The sequence below is a fragment of the Sorex araneus genome, chromosome 4 (genome assembly GCF_027595985.1).
Source record: "Sorex araneus isolate mSorAra2 chromosome 4, mSorAra2.pri, whole genome shotgun sequence".
Classification (NCBI taxonomy): Eukaryota; Metazoa; Chordata; class Mammalia; order Eulipotyphla; family Soricidae; genus Sorex; species Sorex araneus.
Genome location: NC_073305.1, coordinates 123,591,893 through 123,610,310, shown reverse-complemented (window position 1 = coordinate 123,610,310; position 18,418 = coordinate 123,591,893). Strand labels below are relative to the sequence as shown.

Sequence of the window (18,418 nt, the reverse complement as noted above, 5' to 3'; positions counted from 1 at the left end):
TGACATCTGCACTTATATGTTCATTGCAGCACTGTTTACAATAGCCAGAATCTGGAAAAAAACCTGAGTGCCCTAGAACAGATGACTGGTTGAAGAAACTTTGGTACATCTATACAATGGAATACTATGCAGCTGTTAGAAAAAAGGAGGTCATGAAATTTGCGTATAAGTGGATTGGCATGGAAAGTATCATGCTAAGTGAAATGAGTCAGAAAGAGAGAGACAGGCATAGAAAGATTGCACTCATCTGTGGAATATAGAATAACAGAGTAGGAGACTAATACCCAAGAATAGAAGAATAGTAGAAATAAGTACCAGGAGGTTGACTCCATGGCTTGGAAGCTGGCCTCACATTCTGGGGAGAGGGCAAATCAGAGAAGGGATCACCAAGTATAATGCGGTTGGAGGCCATGCGGGGGAAGGGTGATGCGGGCTTAATGTGGTCTAGAGACTGAACACAGTGGCCACTCAACACCTCTATTGTGAACCACAACACCTAATGAGAGAGAGAACAAAAGGAAATGCCCTGCCACAGTGGCAGGGTGGGGTGGGGGGAGATGGGATTGGGGAGGGTAGGAGGGATGTTGGGTGTACCGGTGGTGGAGAACAGGCACTGGTGAAGGGATGGGTTCTCAAACTTTGTATGGGGGAAACATGAGCACAAAAAATGTGTAAATCTGTAACTGTACCCTCATGGTGATTCACTAATTAAAAATAAATAAATTTAAAAAAAATTGCATGTACAGTAATGTGTTACCTAGTGTCAGAAATATGTCTGAGAAATGTACTGTTAGGTAAATCCATTGCTTTGTGCATGTCACAGAACATAACTGCACAAACTTAGCTTATAGGTAGAGTCTACTACCACCTAGGATAGACATTTTAGACTACTGAGACCACTACAGTCCATGTATATTTTACTAAGCAAAGTGCACCAAACAATTAACGACTGTAAATATGTACATGCACAAATGTATTAGTGCATTTTTTTTACCAATTTATCCACTGATAATTGCTTGAATTGTTTCCATACCTTAACTACTATAAATAATGATGTATATGGCTGTGTATATATCTCTTCAAGTTCCTGATTTTTAGGTCCTTCAATTTATTTCCAGTTACTAGATAATATGGAATTTTACTTTTAATTTGGGGGCAGGACCTCTATAGTAGCTTGACTATTTTTATTTCCACCAACAATGCACAAGAGTTTTATTCTTCATTCTTAATAACATTAATACCTATATCAATAAATTTTCATGTCTATGTTCTTAAAGTTCTTTCTGATTTGTAATTTCCTGATGACTAGGCACAACTTCATGGCACTATTTGCTATTTTTTATAACTTTGGAAAAATACTTATCTTGTTTCTCTTCTTAATTTTTGTTTTGTTTTTCTTTTGTGCTCAGGGCTTACCCTCGGACCACAACAAGGGAATGAAAGTTTATCCCATAATCTTGTGCACACTGGTAAGAATGGGTCAATCAGAGAAGGAGAAAAGTCGGCTGGCTACGAGAATATTCAGGCAAGAAGAAGGGATAACCAGATTCAGTAAATAAAAGGGACAAGAAGAAATGGAACCAAAAGAGTATTACTCATGAAATGGTAAGTCTACAACCAAATGAGTCAACCCAAATACTAAACCCTCTCTTCCTACCAGTCACTATGCAGTGCATGTCAGAATTGTGAGTTAGTCCAAAGAATGATAGATTTAATGTTTGCAATTAAATTGTATATAGAATTATATGTGACCTATATCCTTGTAATATTATTAAATAATATCTCCTTTGTGTCATATACAGTATTTTGAAAACATATATCTGATCTCATTTAAAACTGTGTCAATCTCTAAATTATTCTTTATGATCACAAACTTACAGATTTAAAAATAAGATGATTTGCTTATGTAAAAATAAGATAATTTGCTTATGTAGAGAGAATAAGGAGGATAAACAAATATCAAAATAGATAGCACTTACTATTTGTGGCATATCATGAAAAACAATATTAACAAAGATATAGTCTATGGAGACATATTCAAACTCCTATGTGACTTCTTTTATCTGTTTTGTTTTGTTTGGGGGCCACACCCAGTGATGTTCAGGGGATACTCCTGGCTGCGCACTCAGGAATTACTCCTGACAGTGCTAAGGATCCATTCGGGATGTTGGGTATCAAACCGAGGTCAGTTGCAAAGACAAGTACCCTACCCACTATACTATCTCTCCATCTCTCATGTGATTTCTAAACTCGTTTTATCCTTCTACTGCTGTTTTCTACTCTTTTTGTTGGGGGAGGCAAGTGGGGGAAGTGAAGGGTGTGTTACCAAACAGTGGTCACGTGGCCGAGCGGCTACACTTGGCCAACCAGGCAGATGGTTCAATGGTGGGGATCAAGGATGGGAAGCTGCGCAGGCGCTGTAATTCTGATCTGATCCAAGTCACCTACTGCCAGAGTGTACCGGCAAATGTACACTCTGACTTTTGAGCAATCTCCCTTGCCCCTGCTTTCCCCAAAATCCTTGGTCTAATACTGTTACAGATTAATCCATACCATTATATGACCAACACCACTGAAATTAAGACACACACACACAAACACAGACATACACACACACACACACACAACATCAACACCTACAGTCAAAAGTGGATATTGGCACATTGGTTGTGGTTTGGTGCAGTCACATTGTATGCCTAAAGCTAAAATATTAATATTATTGTAAACTGCATTGCCTTAATAGTAAAAAAAATTAGGCAACATAAATTTTTGAGGTTTCCTAAATATATAGGGAAGCAATCATAATGCAGTAAAAGTTTAACTAGCCATTTAAGAGGCTTAATGGGCTGTAAAATGTTTCCACCCCTTCTTTTAAAATGTGATGTTACAGAAAATGCAATACGTTGTGTCCAACTGTTCCCTACTCATTTTGAAGCAAGAATAGCTGATGGTAATTCTCAGACCAAAATAAGGACCAGTTTAAACACAAAAAGGCTGAGAGCTTCAGCTACAAGAGATCAACAATTTAGCTTCAAAACATTATGGTAGGATAGCGGTAGGGGGAGGTGTGGGAAAGGTAGGGAGGGAAAAGGATACTGGAGACATTGGTGGTGGAAAATGTACACAGGTGGAGGGATGGGTGTTCGATCATTGTGTGACTAAAACTCAAACGTGAAAGTTTTGTAACTGCACCTCATTATTCAATAGAAAAACAAAACAAAACGATTATGGTAGGCACCAAACTGCCAAAAAATGTCTAATGCATATCAAAGTAGTTAATTAACTTGAACAGATAACACTAGGAAGAAAAAAATTCCATGAATAATTTATATATTTTCATATTCAGAATATTAAAAGCTGAAACAAACTTGGAATTTTATGACAATTAGAGCACATCTCTTCACTCATTTAATAAAAATTTATTGAAATATGCTTGCTAACTATATAATAAATTTTCCCTCCAGAGCAAAAGAGAGGTTAAGTTACCTCCCATTATAAAAGATTCAGGTAGAGGCTAACGGAGGAAAGAACCTTCCTTCTTGGTCTCTATCCCCTCCGGGAGAAGGCGTGGTGTCCGACATTTTGTGGGTCCGTTGAGAAGGTACGAACTTGGTGGCACGGAAAAAAAAAAAAAAAAAATGTGTGCTTTGAACTTGAAACAGCCGCAGGATACAGAGCCAGCCCTAGTCGGGCCCGTGCTCGGCTCCGGCCGGCCGGGTTTTCGGCCCGGGCGCCCATGCCCCTGCAGAGCCAGTGGATGTGGAACAAGCGGGAACCAGAGACAGCTTTAGGAATTGGTTTCTGGCAGAATTTTCCCAGGACTTTATACAGAAATCCAAAACCGCGCGGACGCGCGACTTAACATTTATAATTGTCATCAATGTGAAAGGGTTCCATTTGAACAGGTCAGACTTGGGGGGGAAACTCCAAATAATAACAGTAAGTTTTTGTTGAAATATTGAAGGTTCTTAATGTAACAGCCACCTCTGGACTATGAGCTAAGCAAAAGCCCCACGCTGGCCAACGTGGCGTGGAGTACACCATACTATGAGGCGCAGGAAGGGGGATGAGGGGGAAAAATTTAAAAAAAAAAAAAATGGAAAAGGAAAAAGAGGAAAAAAAAAGAGAGAGAGAGAGTTATGTCAACTATAGTGAGTTTTGTGTTGAATTATGGAATGTAATCAAGGTAAAGAAAAAATGAAGTGAAATTCATTAGTTATACAGTAGGGGGTAGGGGGTGGGGGCGGGGGGTAAACTGGGGTTTCTGGTGGTGGAATTTGGGCACTGGTGAAGGGATGGGTGTTTGAATATTGTATAACTGACATATAAACCTGAGAACTTTGTAACTTTCCACATGGTGATTTAATAAAAATTAAAAAAAAAAAACTATTTAAAAAAAAAAAAAGATTCAGGTAGATTCAGGTTCCTTCCTCTTCTATAAGAGAATCACTCCATACGTTGGGATTCGACAAGACCCTATGAGAACTGAGACTCAAGTAAGAGGTGAGATCATCTGCGACACAGATGCTGATGTGGCTCTGAGTAATAAACTCTCCTGTATCTCTGATTTGGAGTCTTAAATTGTTTAGCAAAACCTATAAAACAATGGTAGTTAACGTATTGACTTGCAAGGAGGGTAAAATATTAGGTGCTTGACAGCTCTTGTAAGAAGAGAAGTATTAGAGCCAGAGGCATGGTTCCTTACTCTCTCCTAGAGTTTGATCCCTGACACCGAATATCTCTTCAGCACCACCAGATTTGGCCTTGGTCCTCCAAGCATCCAACCATTAGGCTACACTGCCTGGCTAAGCATTTCAAGATTACAAAAATGGTAACAAACCCTTCTTATTCCTGCATCCATGTCTTTCAGACTACCCTTACACTGACTGTCTGCTGGGCCACCAACCTACTTGACTGATAGAATATCACTGTCTCCTGGCAGTACAAAGGATAGAAATACTTTTTAAGTTTGGCTGTGGCAAAAGCTAATAAAAGATACAAGATAAAACGGAATAAGCTTTTAGCATAATATTTGTACCACAAGTTCCATATGGGCTTAGCCTGTATCTGATAAAATATCTGACACCAGTCCTCAACACACAGCCTAGAAAAGTTAAGTGCCATCTGTTGCAATTTTGCTTGGCTTATCCATTGAATAATTAATATACAAGTCATTTGATTTTTATCTCATGAGCAGGTTATGAGATTGAACTATGTATGAGACTACCAGGACATATGGTAAGTTGAGAAAGTACGAGCTGGTACTCAGTGCCAGATGTTCTAATGTATAAAAATTAACTCTTCTACTTAATACCCAGCAGATTGTGGGCAAGTTATTAAAACATATAGCACTGTGGTTCATCCTTATTAGATGAATGGGCATAATAAAGTTTTCTTTATAGGTTTTGTCACATAGGTTATTATAAAGCCGGCCCTCTCTGTATGCCATATACCAGAGTATTAGGGGTCCCACAGGGGAAGAGGAAAAAATGTGGGAGCACTAACTCATTTCATTGAAGATCCCAAAATAAATGCCTTCTCATGTCTACACATAATCCCTTGTCAGTTCACTGTTCTCTCTCATACATACATATATGAATAAAATTAAATCACTTTCCAAAATAAAAAAAAAATCCAACCAACAGAGAACTAAAAGGAAAGTTAAGCAGCAATAAGGCTGTAGTTTGGTCTATGAAAGACAAAAGTCATTTCTAGAATGTGTATATATTGTATGTCACAATCCAAAGAATTGTTTAGGAACCTCCCTCAATAAAATAATCTTTCCAATTATTGATTCATGATAATGTAAGAGTTTATAAAATGCAACATAATATTAGTGGAACAAAGGTCACTTTACAAATATTCTGCTACATTTGTGTGATTAAGAAGTAAAGCCCTATTGTTTTATGATAGCTAAACATCTAAATTAAGTATCCATCTACCCTCATTTCTAAGTTTCATCACATTAAAAGTACTCTCTTTTAAGTTTGCTTTTACGATCTTTAAAAACTCTCTTCATTAGTTACCAACTGAGTGCAGCTTATAACTTTTCTTATATATCAAAAGTAAGACCAGTGGGGAACTGGAGCAATAGTCCAGAGGGTAAGGCACTGGCCTTGCATGCTGCTGATCCAAGTTTGGTTTCCAAAACCTCAAATGGTTCCCCAAGATCTGCCAGAAGTAATATCTGAGCACAGAGTCAGAAGTAAATACTGAGCACTGCCAGGTGGGGCTTCGAAATGATAAATAAGTAAAAATTGTACATAGTTCTTCCTGCCTAAGTTCGTTTTTAATCATTCTGAAAATCTAGTAAAGGAAATAATAAAAACTAATAATTCGAATTGTATTTCCATTTAGAAATGTGTTATAATTAGAAATGTGCTCCAATTAGAAATATGCTATAATAGTTTGGAATTATATAATAATTAACTAATGGAAATAACAGTGAAAAAATTAAATCTATTCAGAAATCAAATTTTTACATTTTTTGAGTTAATGATCAACATTTTTAATAATATCTGAGTAAGAGGTTGAATAACATGCTGGTTAAAAACTAGATATGGATTTCAGTTCTAAATCTACTTCTTAGAAACTGGGGTACTTTTTATCCAACCTCTGAGTCATACCTAAATTATCAATCTTCTAAAAATATATTTCCTTATATGTAAATAGTAACCTTTATACAATGTGTATGTTTGTAAAATGGTGATGATTAACTGTTATACAGAGAAAACTCTTTCTCTACCCCTGAATCTAAGAAAGTGCTAAATAGAATTTAGTTAGCTATGGTCGTATTGTACATGGTCATCCTCATGAAAAGAAAAACAGTATCACCATATATCATAGCCACTGGAACTCAAACTTCAAAGATCTACTAAACAACAAGACACATCTTCCTCAGCCACAGGGACACTCGGGTGTCAGCTAGAAAGGTCCATTAACCAATTACATTTCTGTCCTAGAGCAAATCATTGGAGAGTATTTAGGTAAGAACACTAACAACAGAAGCACTACATATGTTTAGAACACTTTTAAATTGTAACAAATTACTCACAGATTGTCCTCCTTATCCTGCACTTAACAGTCAGTTCCTTGTGACAGCCCCATTATAGAGCATGACAGTGCCACACTTTTGTGTGTGTGTGCTTTTTGGGTCACATCTAGAGATGCACAGGGGTTATTCCTGGCTCTGCACTCAGGAAATATTCCTGGCGGTGCTGGGGGACCATATGGGATGCTGGGAATCGAACCTGGGTCAGCCCCGTGCAAGGCAAATGCCCTACCTGCTGTGCTATCACTCCAGCCCCAGTGCCACACTTTCTCATGGAACTCAAGTATCAAAAGCCCCTCTTCTTGAATGTAAAGCAGCACACTGCACTCCACAAGAGTGATACGCAGGGCAGGTAAGCTTCAAATGAAGCCCTAGATCTCATTCTACCAGGAAAGAATACAGAAGACCATTGCCCACAAAGTTCACAACTGTGGGAACTAGCATCTGACTGGCTAATAACTGTCAAGAAACTTTGCCATACTCTAGTCCATCACCTTCTTAAGAGAAACAATTTTTTTTTATTTAAAAGAAATTTTAATTAAATCACCTCACTGTAAGATACACAGCTACAAAGTTGTTCCTGACTGGGTTTCATTCACACAATGTCCAAACACCCATCCCTTCACCAGTGTCCATTTGCCACCACCAATGTCCCCAGTTCCACCTCCCCACCTCCAGCTCCAGCTTGCCTTTCTGGAAGCGCTCTCTCTCTCTCTCTCTCTCTCTCTCTCTCTCTCTCTATCTATCTATCTCTCTCTCTCTCTCCCTTTCTCTCTCTCTGTCTCTCTCCTTTTGGTCATTATGATTTGCAACACAGGTACTGAAAGGTTAGCATGTTTCTTCCTTTCCCTATTCTTAGCACTCAGTTCTTATCTAGTGATAATTTATAATGATCATCATCATAGCGGTCCCTTATCTGTTCTAACTGCTCTCCCCCACGACCACCACTTTTGACAAGCTTCCAACCATGGACCTTCCTTCCTCCTTGCTCTTAGGTATTGTTTCTACTGTCCTTGAGAATTAGTCTCATGCTGTTTTCTTTATATCCCACAAATGAATGTGATCATTCTATGCCTTTCCCTCTTCTTCTGACTCATTTCATTCAGCATATGTCCATCATTGTCCATCCATTCATAAGCGAGTTTCATGAGTTCATCTTTTCTTGACTCACCCGAAAATAGTCACTGCAGGCTGCAAGGACTGCCTTGTGAGCATGGAATTTCTGTTCCTCGGCAATCAGGGTGACATCACAGAGGATACCATCACTTCTCTGCTGATTCAGTGCTGCCAGGACACTATCATTGTGGGACTCCGAGTGGCACAGCCTCTGGCCTGTCAGCATTTCTTGAATACTACAATATAGAGCAATCAAGTCAGCAAGCTGTTTTCCTAGCCCTCTCAGCCCCCCAGCTCCATCAGACCCTCCACATAGCATGGGGAAAGGATTCCAGCGCCTGACTTTCTTTCTACCCTTCTCTTGCTCTTCTGCTCACGAGTCCTCTCTTTTCCTGGTCCTGCGGGGTCTTGTTCTATTTTCTCTACTGCTCACTCTCTCTGAGTTTGTGTTTTTCCCAACTGCATATGTGGGCTGAGCCCTGATATTGGGGCTCTGAGTGTTTTTCGATCCTCTGTCCCCTTGGCCATGCACATGCTTAATGCAAAGTTTTGACGGGATGGGGTTTGGGGAGTGGAAATCGATAGTGGACTTTCGGTTTTCTGTGATTTCTTCCTTAACATTCTGATTGCCTGATTCTCTTTGGATCACTTTGGTCAATGCCCAGCTGAGAATAAGTTCACTGCCACACAATGATCCAGCACCAAATCTGCTGGACCTGGATGACTCTCCAGAAATACAAGATCCCAAGTAACACTATAGGACACAGTAGTACCTTAATAAATCAGACAAAACTGAACAAAGATGGGTTAGGTTTTTAAAGGATTGCAGGTCAACATTTAATGTAAAAGATTATTAATTAAACCATAATCTTATTGTTCAGCAGGTAGGGCATTTGCCTTGCATGTGGCTGACCTGGGTTCGATTACTCCATCCCTCTTAGAGAGCCCAGCAAGCTACTGAGAGTTTCCCGCCCGCATGGCAGAGCCTAGCAAGCTACCCGTGGCATATTCAATATGCCAAAAACAATCGATGAGCAACGGGATGACAGTGATGATGAACAATAAGCTTGTATCACAAAAGCGATATTGCTCATCGCTTTGCTCGAGCGGGCACCAGTAACGTCTCCATTGTGAGAATTGTTGTTACTGTTTTTGGCATATCGAATACACCACAGGTAGCTTGCCAGGCTCCACCATTCGGGTGAGATACTTGCAGTAGCTTGCCGGGCTCTCCCTCTCCAAGAGAGATGGAAGAATTAAACCAAGGTCAGCCAAATTCAAGGCAAACACCCTACTCACTGTGCTATTGCTCCAGCCCAAGCTTCGGGCTGATGGGCTGAAGCTTATTGTTCAACTTGGGAAATAATGCATTATAAAGTACACATCAAAAGAATTACTAGTGCAGAGGCTACAGAGATAGCTCTGGGTGGAGCACATGCCTGGAATGCTGAGGCCCCAAATTTGTTCCCCAGCTCCACAAAGTCCCCAGCCATAACCAAGGTGGCCCCCAGTGCTGCTGGGTCTGCACACAGCACATCACTGTGCCAAACATTAAGTCGTTTAGCCTGCATGGCTGCGGCAAGTATCAGGGGTGACCTCTGGGGCCGTGAACACTGAATGGAGGTCCCCTTCCAAAAATAAACAATGCCATTATAAACATAAGTAAACTTAAGGATGTATATATGATTCTATTTTATGTTCCCCTATAAGGAATTGCTAAACTTGAAAATTGTGAAACTTAACTCTTTAACTCCCTACCTAACCATCTGAAAAACTTGTAAGTACATCTTTAAATAATGTAGAAATAATACCATAAGCACAAAATGCAATCTGAAATTGTACTTTTCTATGAAATATTCTTAGATTTTCCTAAGAAAATCTGCATTGTGGGGGTCAGAAAGTTAGTACAGGAATTAGGCACTTATCTTGCAGTCAACCAAACCCAGTTTGATCCCTGGTGCCACATATGGTCCCATAAGCACCAGCAGGAGTGATTCCAGAGCCAGCAGTCAGCCCTGAGAATTACCTAGTGTGGCCCAACACCCCTGTTACCTCCCCACAAGAGAGAAAATCTCCTCTCTGTATTCTCAGAACCAGCACTAAACTAAGATTAATGAGCTGCTTAGTGCGAGGCTCCCTCCAGCCTGAAGAAAAAGGGTTATCAAGTCCTTCTTAGCCTGCAGTCTCTTCTCAAAGCTGAGCAAAGATACCATGGGGATGACCTAGCTACTGCCCTTTTCCTGTAAGTTACTGCATCCAGCTCCTCCCTCAAAGTATGAGAAAGCCACAAAGGGGAGCGAGGGAGTCATAGCATCAGGCTAGGCTGCATGGTTTGATACGCCTCTGCCCACTCTAAGCAGCCAGATGGCTGGTAAATTACAGTTCAGTGCAAATCACCACTTTAAAATGAACCAAATGCTTCCTATGAGATACCAAGGTGCAGCCAGTGAGCTTGTTGGACTTTTTTTTTTTAAACTCGGAGCTCCAGAAATGTCAGAACTCTTAAAGGGGGAAAAAACTTGACAGGAGGTGATGATATAGGAAGTTCTTGTGGGAAGGTGGGAGGATTATTTTCAGTTGAATGCAGCAATGAGTCTTGAAATGGTTACTGTCATCAAATATTCCTCTAGTGATGCTAACTATAGGCAGACTTTTAAAATCAGGAGTTGGAAATTGCATTCAGAAGCATGGATAAATTGTTTATACTAATGTCTATGCAAAGTCTAGAATGGGGATTAATTAACATACTCAATTTGATTATGAGAACATAGAATTGTCTTAGAAATATATCCACTAAGCTTTAGGATAGTTTTTTAAAATGTTTCCTACAAGGATAACATTTTTATATATTTAACAAATACAAAGCACATACTTGTTCCATGAATTACTCCTAGTGATTTGTAGTTATTAATTTAATTAATCTTCATTACAACTAATAGACAGACACTATTATTATTGCTACTTTATAGATAGAAACCAAAGATCCAACATCAACATTTGAGACCAAAACCATAATAACGTAATAATCTCCCTTTTAGAAAATTTAAAACATGAAAATCTGTAAAATTAAGAGAAAAACACAAAATTAAGAGAAAAGCACAAAGTTCATATTAATTTTATATTCATATTATGCATATTTATTATCAAAATAAAAATTGTCTTCTAAATTAATATAAATTTATAATGTCATGGATTAATGATAAATGTTTAAGATCACGATTTAAAAACATCTTCATACCATGACTAAGAAAAGTTTGGGAATAGAAAATAGATTTACTTAACTTGAGAAAATTTATTTTGAAACTTTTCTAACTTTTATCTCTTTTTAATGTCACCTTAAATGCTAAATAAATGTATCTTGAAATTTCATTTGTAGTGGAACAGAAGAATATATTAAAATAATTGCCTTAAAATGTTTCCTTACTCATTTTCCAAAGATAGCACCACAATTCATGTCCTTATTATTAAGACTGAATCAGTATTTGCATTTCAGATATCTATTGACAGTGAATAAATTTTGCCAAGGAGAGAACAGCTGTAAACTGAAATTTGGCAAAGAATAAAGGGCTCAACTCTGAAACAATTGTGATGTTGTATACTTTCACAGGATCATTCAGCTGGGCTTGAAATATTCAAGCTTAAAGAAAACAACCAGCTAAATATTTAAGGCAACACTTGGCAAAAGATTCCAAATATTTTGGAACCAATATGCTATGAATCCTTAAGAGCAGAAACAAACACTCTGACATTTGGCAAGAAATCAAGTCCTATTAATCACTAAGTCATTATTGTATTTTGAAAGTAAAACTTCTCTCTTAAGTCTCCAGTGTGAATCAACAAAAGACCACAACTGTCCTAAGGCTCCAGCTCTCAAAGCCACAAAATACAGCTTACAGGTCTACTCTATATATTCAATAATCACAGGGCAGGGAAAAGTGAATCAAGGGCTATAATGTACAGTGTCTGAATTCAGGTAGGGAGCAGAAAAGTGCTTGAAAATAGCCCCTTTGGCATCGATAACATATTAAATCAGTAAATTTCCCAACTGAGAGTAATATTCCCCCACTCACTGGGAAAAGGGGAAAAAATAGCATATTCCTGAGAATTCTTAAATTACTCAAGAAAATAGGAGTCATATCCCCAGAAGTATACAAATTGGATTGTTTGCAAAGGATTTCCATGCAAGGAGTGTGGCTACCTCCCAAAGTGGGCTACGTGAGGGTACCTGGGATCCCTATGGCAACCTCAACAGCCTTTTCTCTATATAATGAATGTTAAGGCTGTAGCATGAGAAAAAAAGAATGTAAAATATCTCACTAAAGCCTTTACACTAATTGCCTGTTGAAAGGTAATATTGTGGGTGTGCAGGTTTAACAAAAAACACAGTTGAATTTTTTTTTAGATTATTTTAAATGTGACTACTTAAAACTTTTAAATTACTGAAATTATGGTTCCAGTGGAGATCTAGTTCTAGTTCCAAAGTAAATATTTTGCAATATTTATTCCTCCATTTCTTTCCACCAAAACTTCATAAAGATGGAATGGCTGTTTCTGGATCTCAGCAGGCATGGTAAGCTCCTAGGATCCTGAGAAGCAGTGATGCCAGGGAGCAGTCATCTTATTGGCCATATATCAGTCAGCATTTAATAACAGAGAAATAAATGTGATGTCAGGAAACAGGGATATTCACAATTTACCTTTCTTTAACTAACTTTCATTCTGATATTGATGACAAAAACTAAAAAATCAAATGTAGAGTATGATATTCATAACACAATTTGCCTGAATCAGAGTAAAGCACCACTTTAGTATAAAACATTACTTCGAGTTTATGGAGTCAATACTTTTAATCACAGAGATCTTGCAGTCTCGTTTTCATAAAATAAATTTTGACTGAAATAAGCTGACTTTTAGGCTGTAATTCCTAAATAGATGGCAAGTCTTTAAACATGTACACTCAAATTTAAAAATCCTGATCAATTTATGCTATACCTAATATATTACAGATATAAATATATATTAGTATTTACTTGGTATTTAGATATACAAAATACAGACCCTCATTTCTTAAATTGACTATAAAACAAAGTGACCAGAAAATATTTTGATAGAACTAGAATTATTCATGATTATCTCAATTCAATTGAATGATAATAAATCAAATGAATGTCCGAATCATTTCATGACTACATCAAAAATATTTTTATAAGAATTAAATACATTAATATTAAACTAGTGCTATTTACATAGGTTGGCAGGCCATTAAAGGACTCAGTCATGGAACTTATTTTGTATAGAACATTTATGGCAATGATTAAAATAATAAGCAAATAAAAATATGCTTAGTGTGATTAAGAAATAATTAAGACTAATCAGAAAGAAGCTTAATTATAAATGACTAGATTAATTCTTTCTTCTTTCATTCCTTCAACAGGCTGGAGCTATAGCACAGTGGGTAGGGCATTTGTCTTGCATGTGGAAGACCCAGGTTCGATTCCTCTGTCCCTCTCAGAGAGCCTTGCAAGCTACTGAGAGTATCCTGCCTGCACGCCAGAGCCTGACAAGCTACTCGTGGTATATTCAATGTGCCAAAAACAGTAACAACAAGTCTTACAATGAATATGTTACTGGTGCCCGCCTGAGCAAATCAATGAACAATGGGAAGACAGTGCTACAGTGCTTCATTACTTCAACAAACAATCATCCTATGACAGGTTTTTGTGTTAGGTACTGGAGATGAAATGGTGAGCAGAGACCTCATAAAACATTTGATATACCAAGGCAGTTACATGTTAATCAAATAGTCTGACCTCCCTGAAGAAATAATGCTGGAGCTGCAAGCTACAGAACATTAAATCATGACAAAAAGGAAAGGGAAAGGTTTTCCAGATTGGGGCAAAGCAAATGCTAAGGTCCTCCGGAAGGAGGGACCATTGCCCTGACAGAATTAAATAACATAGAGAGAATGGTGCTGATATGACCTGAGAAGTGGAGACTGAAGCCAATTCATGCAGTACATCCGGGAAAAGTCATCGTAATGGCATTGGGAAGTGACAGGGAAGGTCACTCAAGTTTGAATATTAAAATCAGTCAGAAAGACTAGGCTAGACCGGAGCAACTCTGAATATGGATGCAGTGTGGAGGAGTGATAAATTTGGCCATTGGACAGAGCATGGGATCAAGATTCAAAAAAGTGGATGGATTTTAAGGTTATTGAGAAGGTCAATTCATAGGCTTTGTTTGTAAATGGATTAAATACGGAGGTGGGCAGAAGGAAAATTCCCAAGAAGACTTCTAAATGCTTGGTTTACATAATCTAATTTTACCAGAATAAAGAATTAATGGAACAGGCTCAGAATTGCCAAAGAGGAAGACAATGTATTTGAATAGGGATATGTTACATTGAGCTGTCTTCAATAGTCCCTAGAAAAACTTTTTAATATACAGTTTTAAGCCATGAATCTGGAATTCAAAAAGAGACCTAAACTAAAAGCATAAGTCTGTGACTCATGGGGGGTAGCCTTGAGTGAAAGAGAAGGCAACAGAAGCACAGTTATATCTCCAAAACACCGTTGAGAGCTTGCTAAGAAGAGAGGAAAGATGGGATTCACCAGTTCAAATCCCTACTCCACATATAATCCCTCAGTACTGCCAGGAATGCTCCCTACCACAGAACCAGGAGCAAGTCCAGAGTATGATGAGGTATGACCCTAATTCCTACACTCCTCACCAAAAAGACAAGATTCAAAATGGAGAAGCAGAGAATATTCTTTTCTGAAGAGATTTCTCTTTTTTGTAACAGGAAGAAGAGAACTGGTGAATCAGAATTTTGGATACATGTGACTTGTTGAATCTCAAGATTTAGTAAAGTCAATCTCCACCAAATGATGCCATCATAGAAGCAAGAATAACTGGGTTCAGCTGGGCTGGGGGCTTGTCAGTCAACTACCAAATGAAGGTAACAGGAAAAAGTAAGAACTTATAAATATGATAGATTTTAAACATAATAATAAGAAGAATGAGGGGAAGGAAAGGTTGCAGGAAGGGATAAAAGTAGCAGAACCAGCAGCAGAGGCACTGCAAAGAGGTCAAAGTACGATCATTATGATGTAAATAAATAGGCAGATTAGAAGGAGCCATAGAAAGAGAATAGTGCCTGAGCAATTTCAGAAACAGAGCAACTACTGAAAAGGCAAGGAGCAAGAATTAAGTCCGGGAGTGGGTGGCTGGATGGAAGGAGAGCTACTTGAAGAAGAGCAGGATGAAGATTGATTCCTACCAATCTGGGATATCTTTAACTTAAAAAACAAGGCTACTAAGAGTTATTTTTAATTAAATATTAAGGTAGCAAAAATTTACATATTCCTAGTTGAGCTCTTCATAGAGTTTCAGGCATACAATGTTCCATGAACGGTTTATAATAAGAAAGATTTAGGCAGATCCTAAACACTCCATGAATGCAAGGAAGTTACCTTGCAAACAGAAGAGAGGAGAAAACAGTGACAAAGCTGAAGGTACCGCTTTAACGAGAGCATGTGTTCGTTGTTGCTTTCTCAAAAGTATGAGGAGTAATGTTCTGGAAGCAAAAGCATGTGTGCTCCGGGCAGTCTCTCCACCCATTCCCAAAATCTAAGGGATATAAAGAAAGAATGTCACCCCTAAAGATGGCTACAAGACCCCGGAGCTTTCTGTCAATTTGATCCTTTTGCAGTACCCAGGAACCCACTGAATACGCATATCTGAATTCCTTTATCTATGGATTTCATGATGCTCCATTTGAAGACATGAGAAGCAATAAATCTTAGTTTGTATTCTGGTTTTTAAAATTTCTTTGCGGTATGACCTGGAATTAATGAAGTCCTCTGATTTTGTCCTCTGTACCGTATAAATGGTAATAGCATCTACTCCCACAGTTGTTTGATGGTTAAATGAGTTCCTACATGTATGGCATTTAGAACAGTGCCTATGGTACTTGTGCCATGAATGTGACAGATGATAATAAAAACAAAACGTACTGAGATCAACACTAGAGACTTCAAGCTAAACAAAACATAGCTATCCCTTGAGCTCATAATCTAAAAACAAAGTTTCAATCTAGACTGGAAATTCTGTGGTACTTTTCTTTTCTAACAGTCTTTTTGCGCATTGAGAGGTCGGGGATGCTGCCCAACACAGACAGAGGGATAAAGACAGTAAAAGTGAAGGAATAGAAGTTTATTGGGGTGTGCTGTGGATAGACCTTACACTGGCCCCTGGAAAGGCAGGGGTAGAGCCACCCCTTGGGGGAGGTTAAGGGGAGTTTTAAATATCTTGAGTGGGGAAGGGGACCAGAGACAGGTGGCTGTAGGAGCTCGATGTGAGGAAGCATGGAGTGAAGCTTGGTGGCTTCCTCTTGTCAGACAGGCCCTAAGTCCTGTCTTTTGCACTGGGGGCAGGGTGATCTTTGATTCTGGGAATGTCACTATTTCATCTGCTGGCTGCCATCTGGTCCCAAGCAAACCTTATAACCATCACACTGAATAAAAAGCTGCTTCAGTCACGTGTGCTTTACTTTTAAAATAAAGGATTGAGACCCTCTGCTCCTAAAGACTATGATCCAAGAGGACTTCTAACCCATTTTGGCACCCAGAGCAGCTTCTTACAGACATGCATCTAGACTGTGAGCTGTAGGCTATGTGCCACCCAGGGGGGGATTTTCCCATTTCACCTTGTTTTTCTGCGCAGAAAATGGCGGCGGCGGCATCATCCACGTGGTGAGAGCCACCCCCTAAGACTCATAGAATCTTCATTCTCAGTAATGAAAAGGAATTATTAAATGATGCCTTTTCATCAGGCCTGATTGTTGGGGAAAAATTCCAAACAATAGTGATTTCTCTATTGAAATATTGAATGTATTCAAAGTATAGAGAGAATAAAATGAAGATCATTAGCTACTTAGGTGGGGGCTGGGTGGGAGGGAGGTATATTGGGGTTCTTGGTGGTGGAATATGTGCACTGGTGAAGAGATGGGGGTTCAATCATTATATGACTGATACTTAAGCCTGAAAGCTTTGTATTTTTTTCACGGTGATTCAATATAATAAAATAAAATTTAAAAAAATAAAATAAAGAATTGATGACAAAATGAAAAAAAAAAAGATGGCTACAAGAGGAGTGCCACCCCAGGAGGGGTCAGGGTTCTGTAAAGTCAGGGAGTGACTTCTGTAGGTGAGGGAAGTGATACACTAGGGCCTATGGCCATGTTACCAGTGGAAGACAGTGAAAGGTGAGGAAGGAAGGGCTCTGTCACAGCAGAGAAAGAGACTCATTATGGAGATGATGATTATGGAGGACATATGGCAACTGGCTTGGAGTTGATCCATATAAACAATCATCACAGATAAAAAGTCAAAACTCATTTTGAGGTAACTGCACATTGAACCTAGTAGACAAAAATAAATCATCTGGTTGAAGTGGTGACAGACAGATACCACAATCTCTGTGTGCTATATTGGCTAGATGCCAGATCTCAAACAGGATTTCTCAACCACAGTGAAATTGACATTATGGCCTCTATCAGTGTACTTTAATCACAGCTCTGTGGACCAGGATGGTACATGATATGTAGAAAGGTTGAAAAACTCTAATCTACTGATACAACTGCTGGTCTGTGAACCAGCATACAGGGCAGGTGCTAGTCCACAGGTATATAAGTGTGGAAGAACATAACCTACATAGTTTTTCTGTGACAGGCTGTCTTGTACATTGTAAAACATTAGCAGGATCCATGGTCTCTATTCAACTAGATTCCAGTCGCACACCTACCTCTGTTGACAACCAAGAGTTATATCAGATATAGCCCTAATGGACACTAGAGGAAAAATAACCCCCCTAAAAATCACTGATCTAGAACAAAGGATTCAATCAGGGAATGCGAAGGCTATGCAATGCCTATTTTAGAACATATTTCTGAAACAGTTTTCAGAGTGCCAGACTAGTGCAAGACATATTTCAAGGGACTATCCCAATTCTTCATGTTTAAAAAGAATTCACCAGACTTTATCATCTCTTTTATTCTTTGCTTTGAATATCATTTTGACTATTTCCTTGAAGTGTTTTGAACACTAGAGTCCAATAAGAATATTAAAAGGGATGCCCTAAGAAAAGCCATCCACACTTCTATGGTTCATTGCAGCACTATTTACAACAGCCAGAATCTGGAGGTTTGGCAGGAGGGAAACTGGGGACATTGGTGGTGGGAAACAGACACTT

At 38.7% G+C, this 18,418-nt stretch overlaps 1 protein-coding gene across 4 annotated transcripts in view; it reads right to left on the bottom strand.

Annotated features, from left to right (window-relative positions):
• Nucleotides 1-18,418, bottom strand: part of KLHL32 (kelch like family member 32) — a 226,852-nt gene that overhangs the window by 157,866 nt on the left and 50,568 nt on the right. For all 4 annotated transcript variants that reach the window (XM_055136574.1, XM_055136569.1, XM_055136572.1 and 1 more), the window contains exon 3: nt 8,223-8,403. In XM_055136574.1, the coding sequence (XP_054992549.1) occupies nt 8,223-8,403 (181 nt within the window). The remainder of the gene's footprint in view (nt 1-8,222; nt 8,404-18,418) is intronic.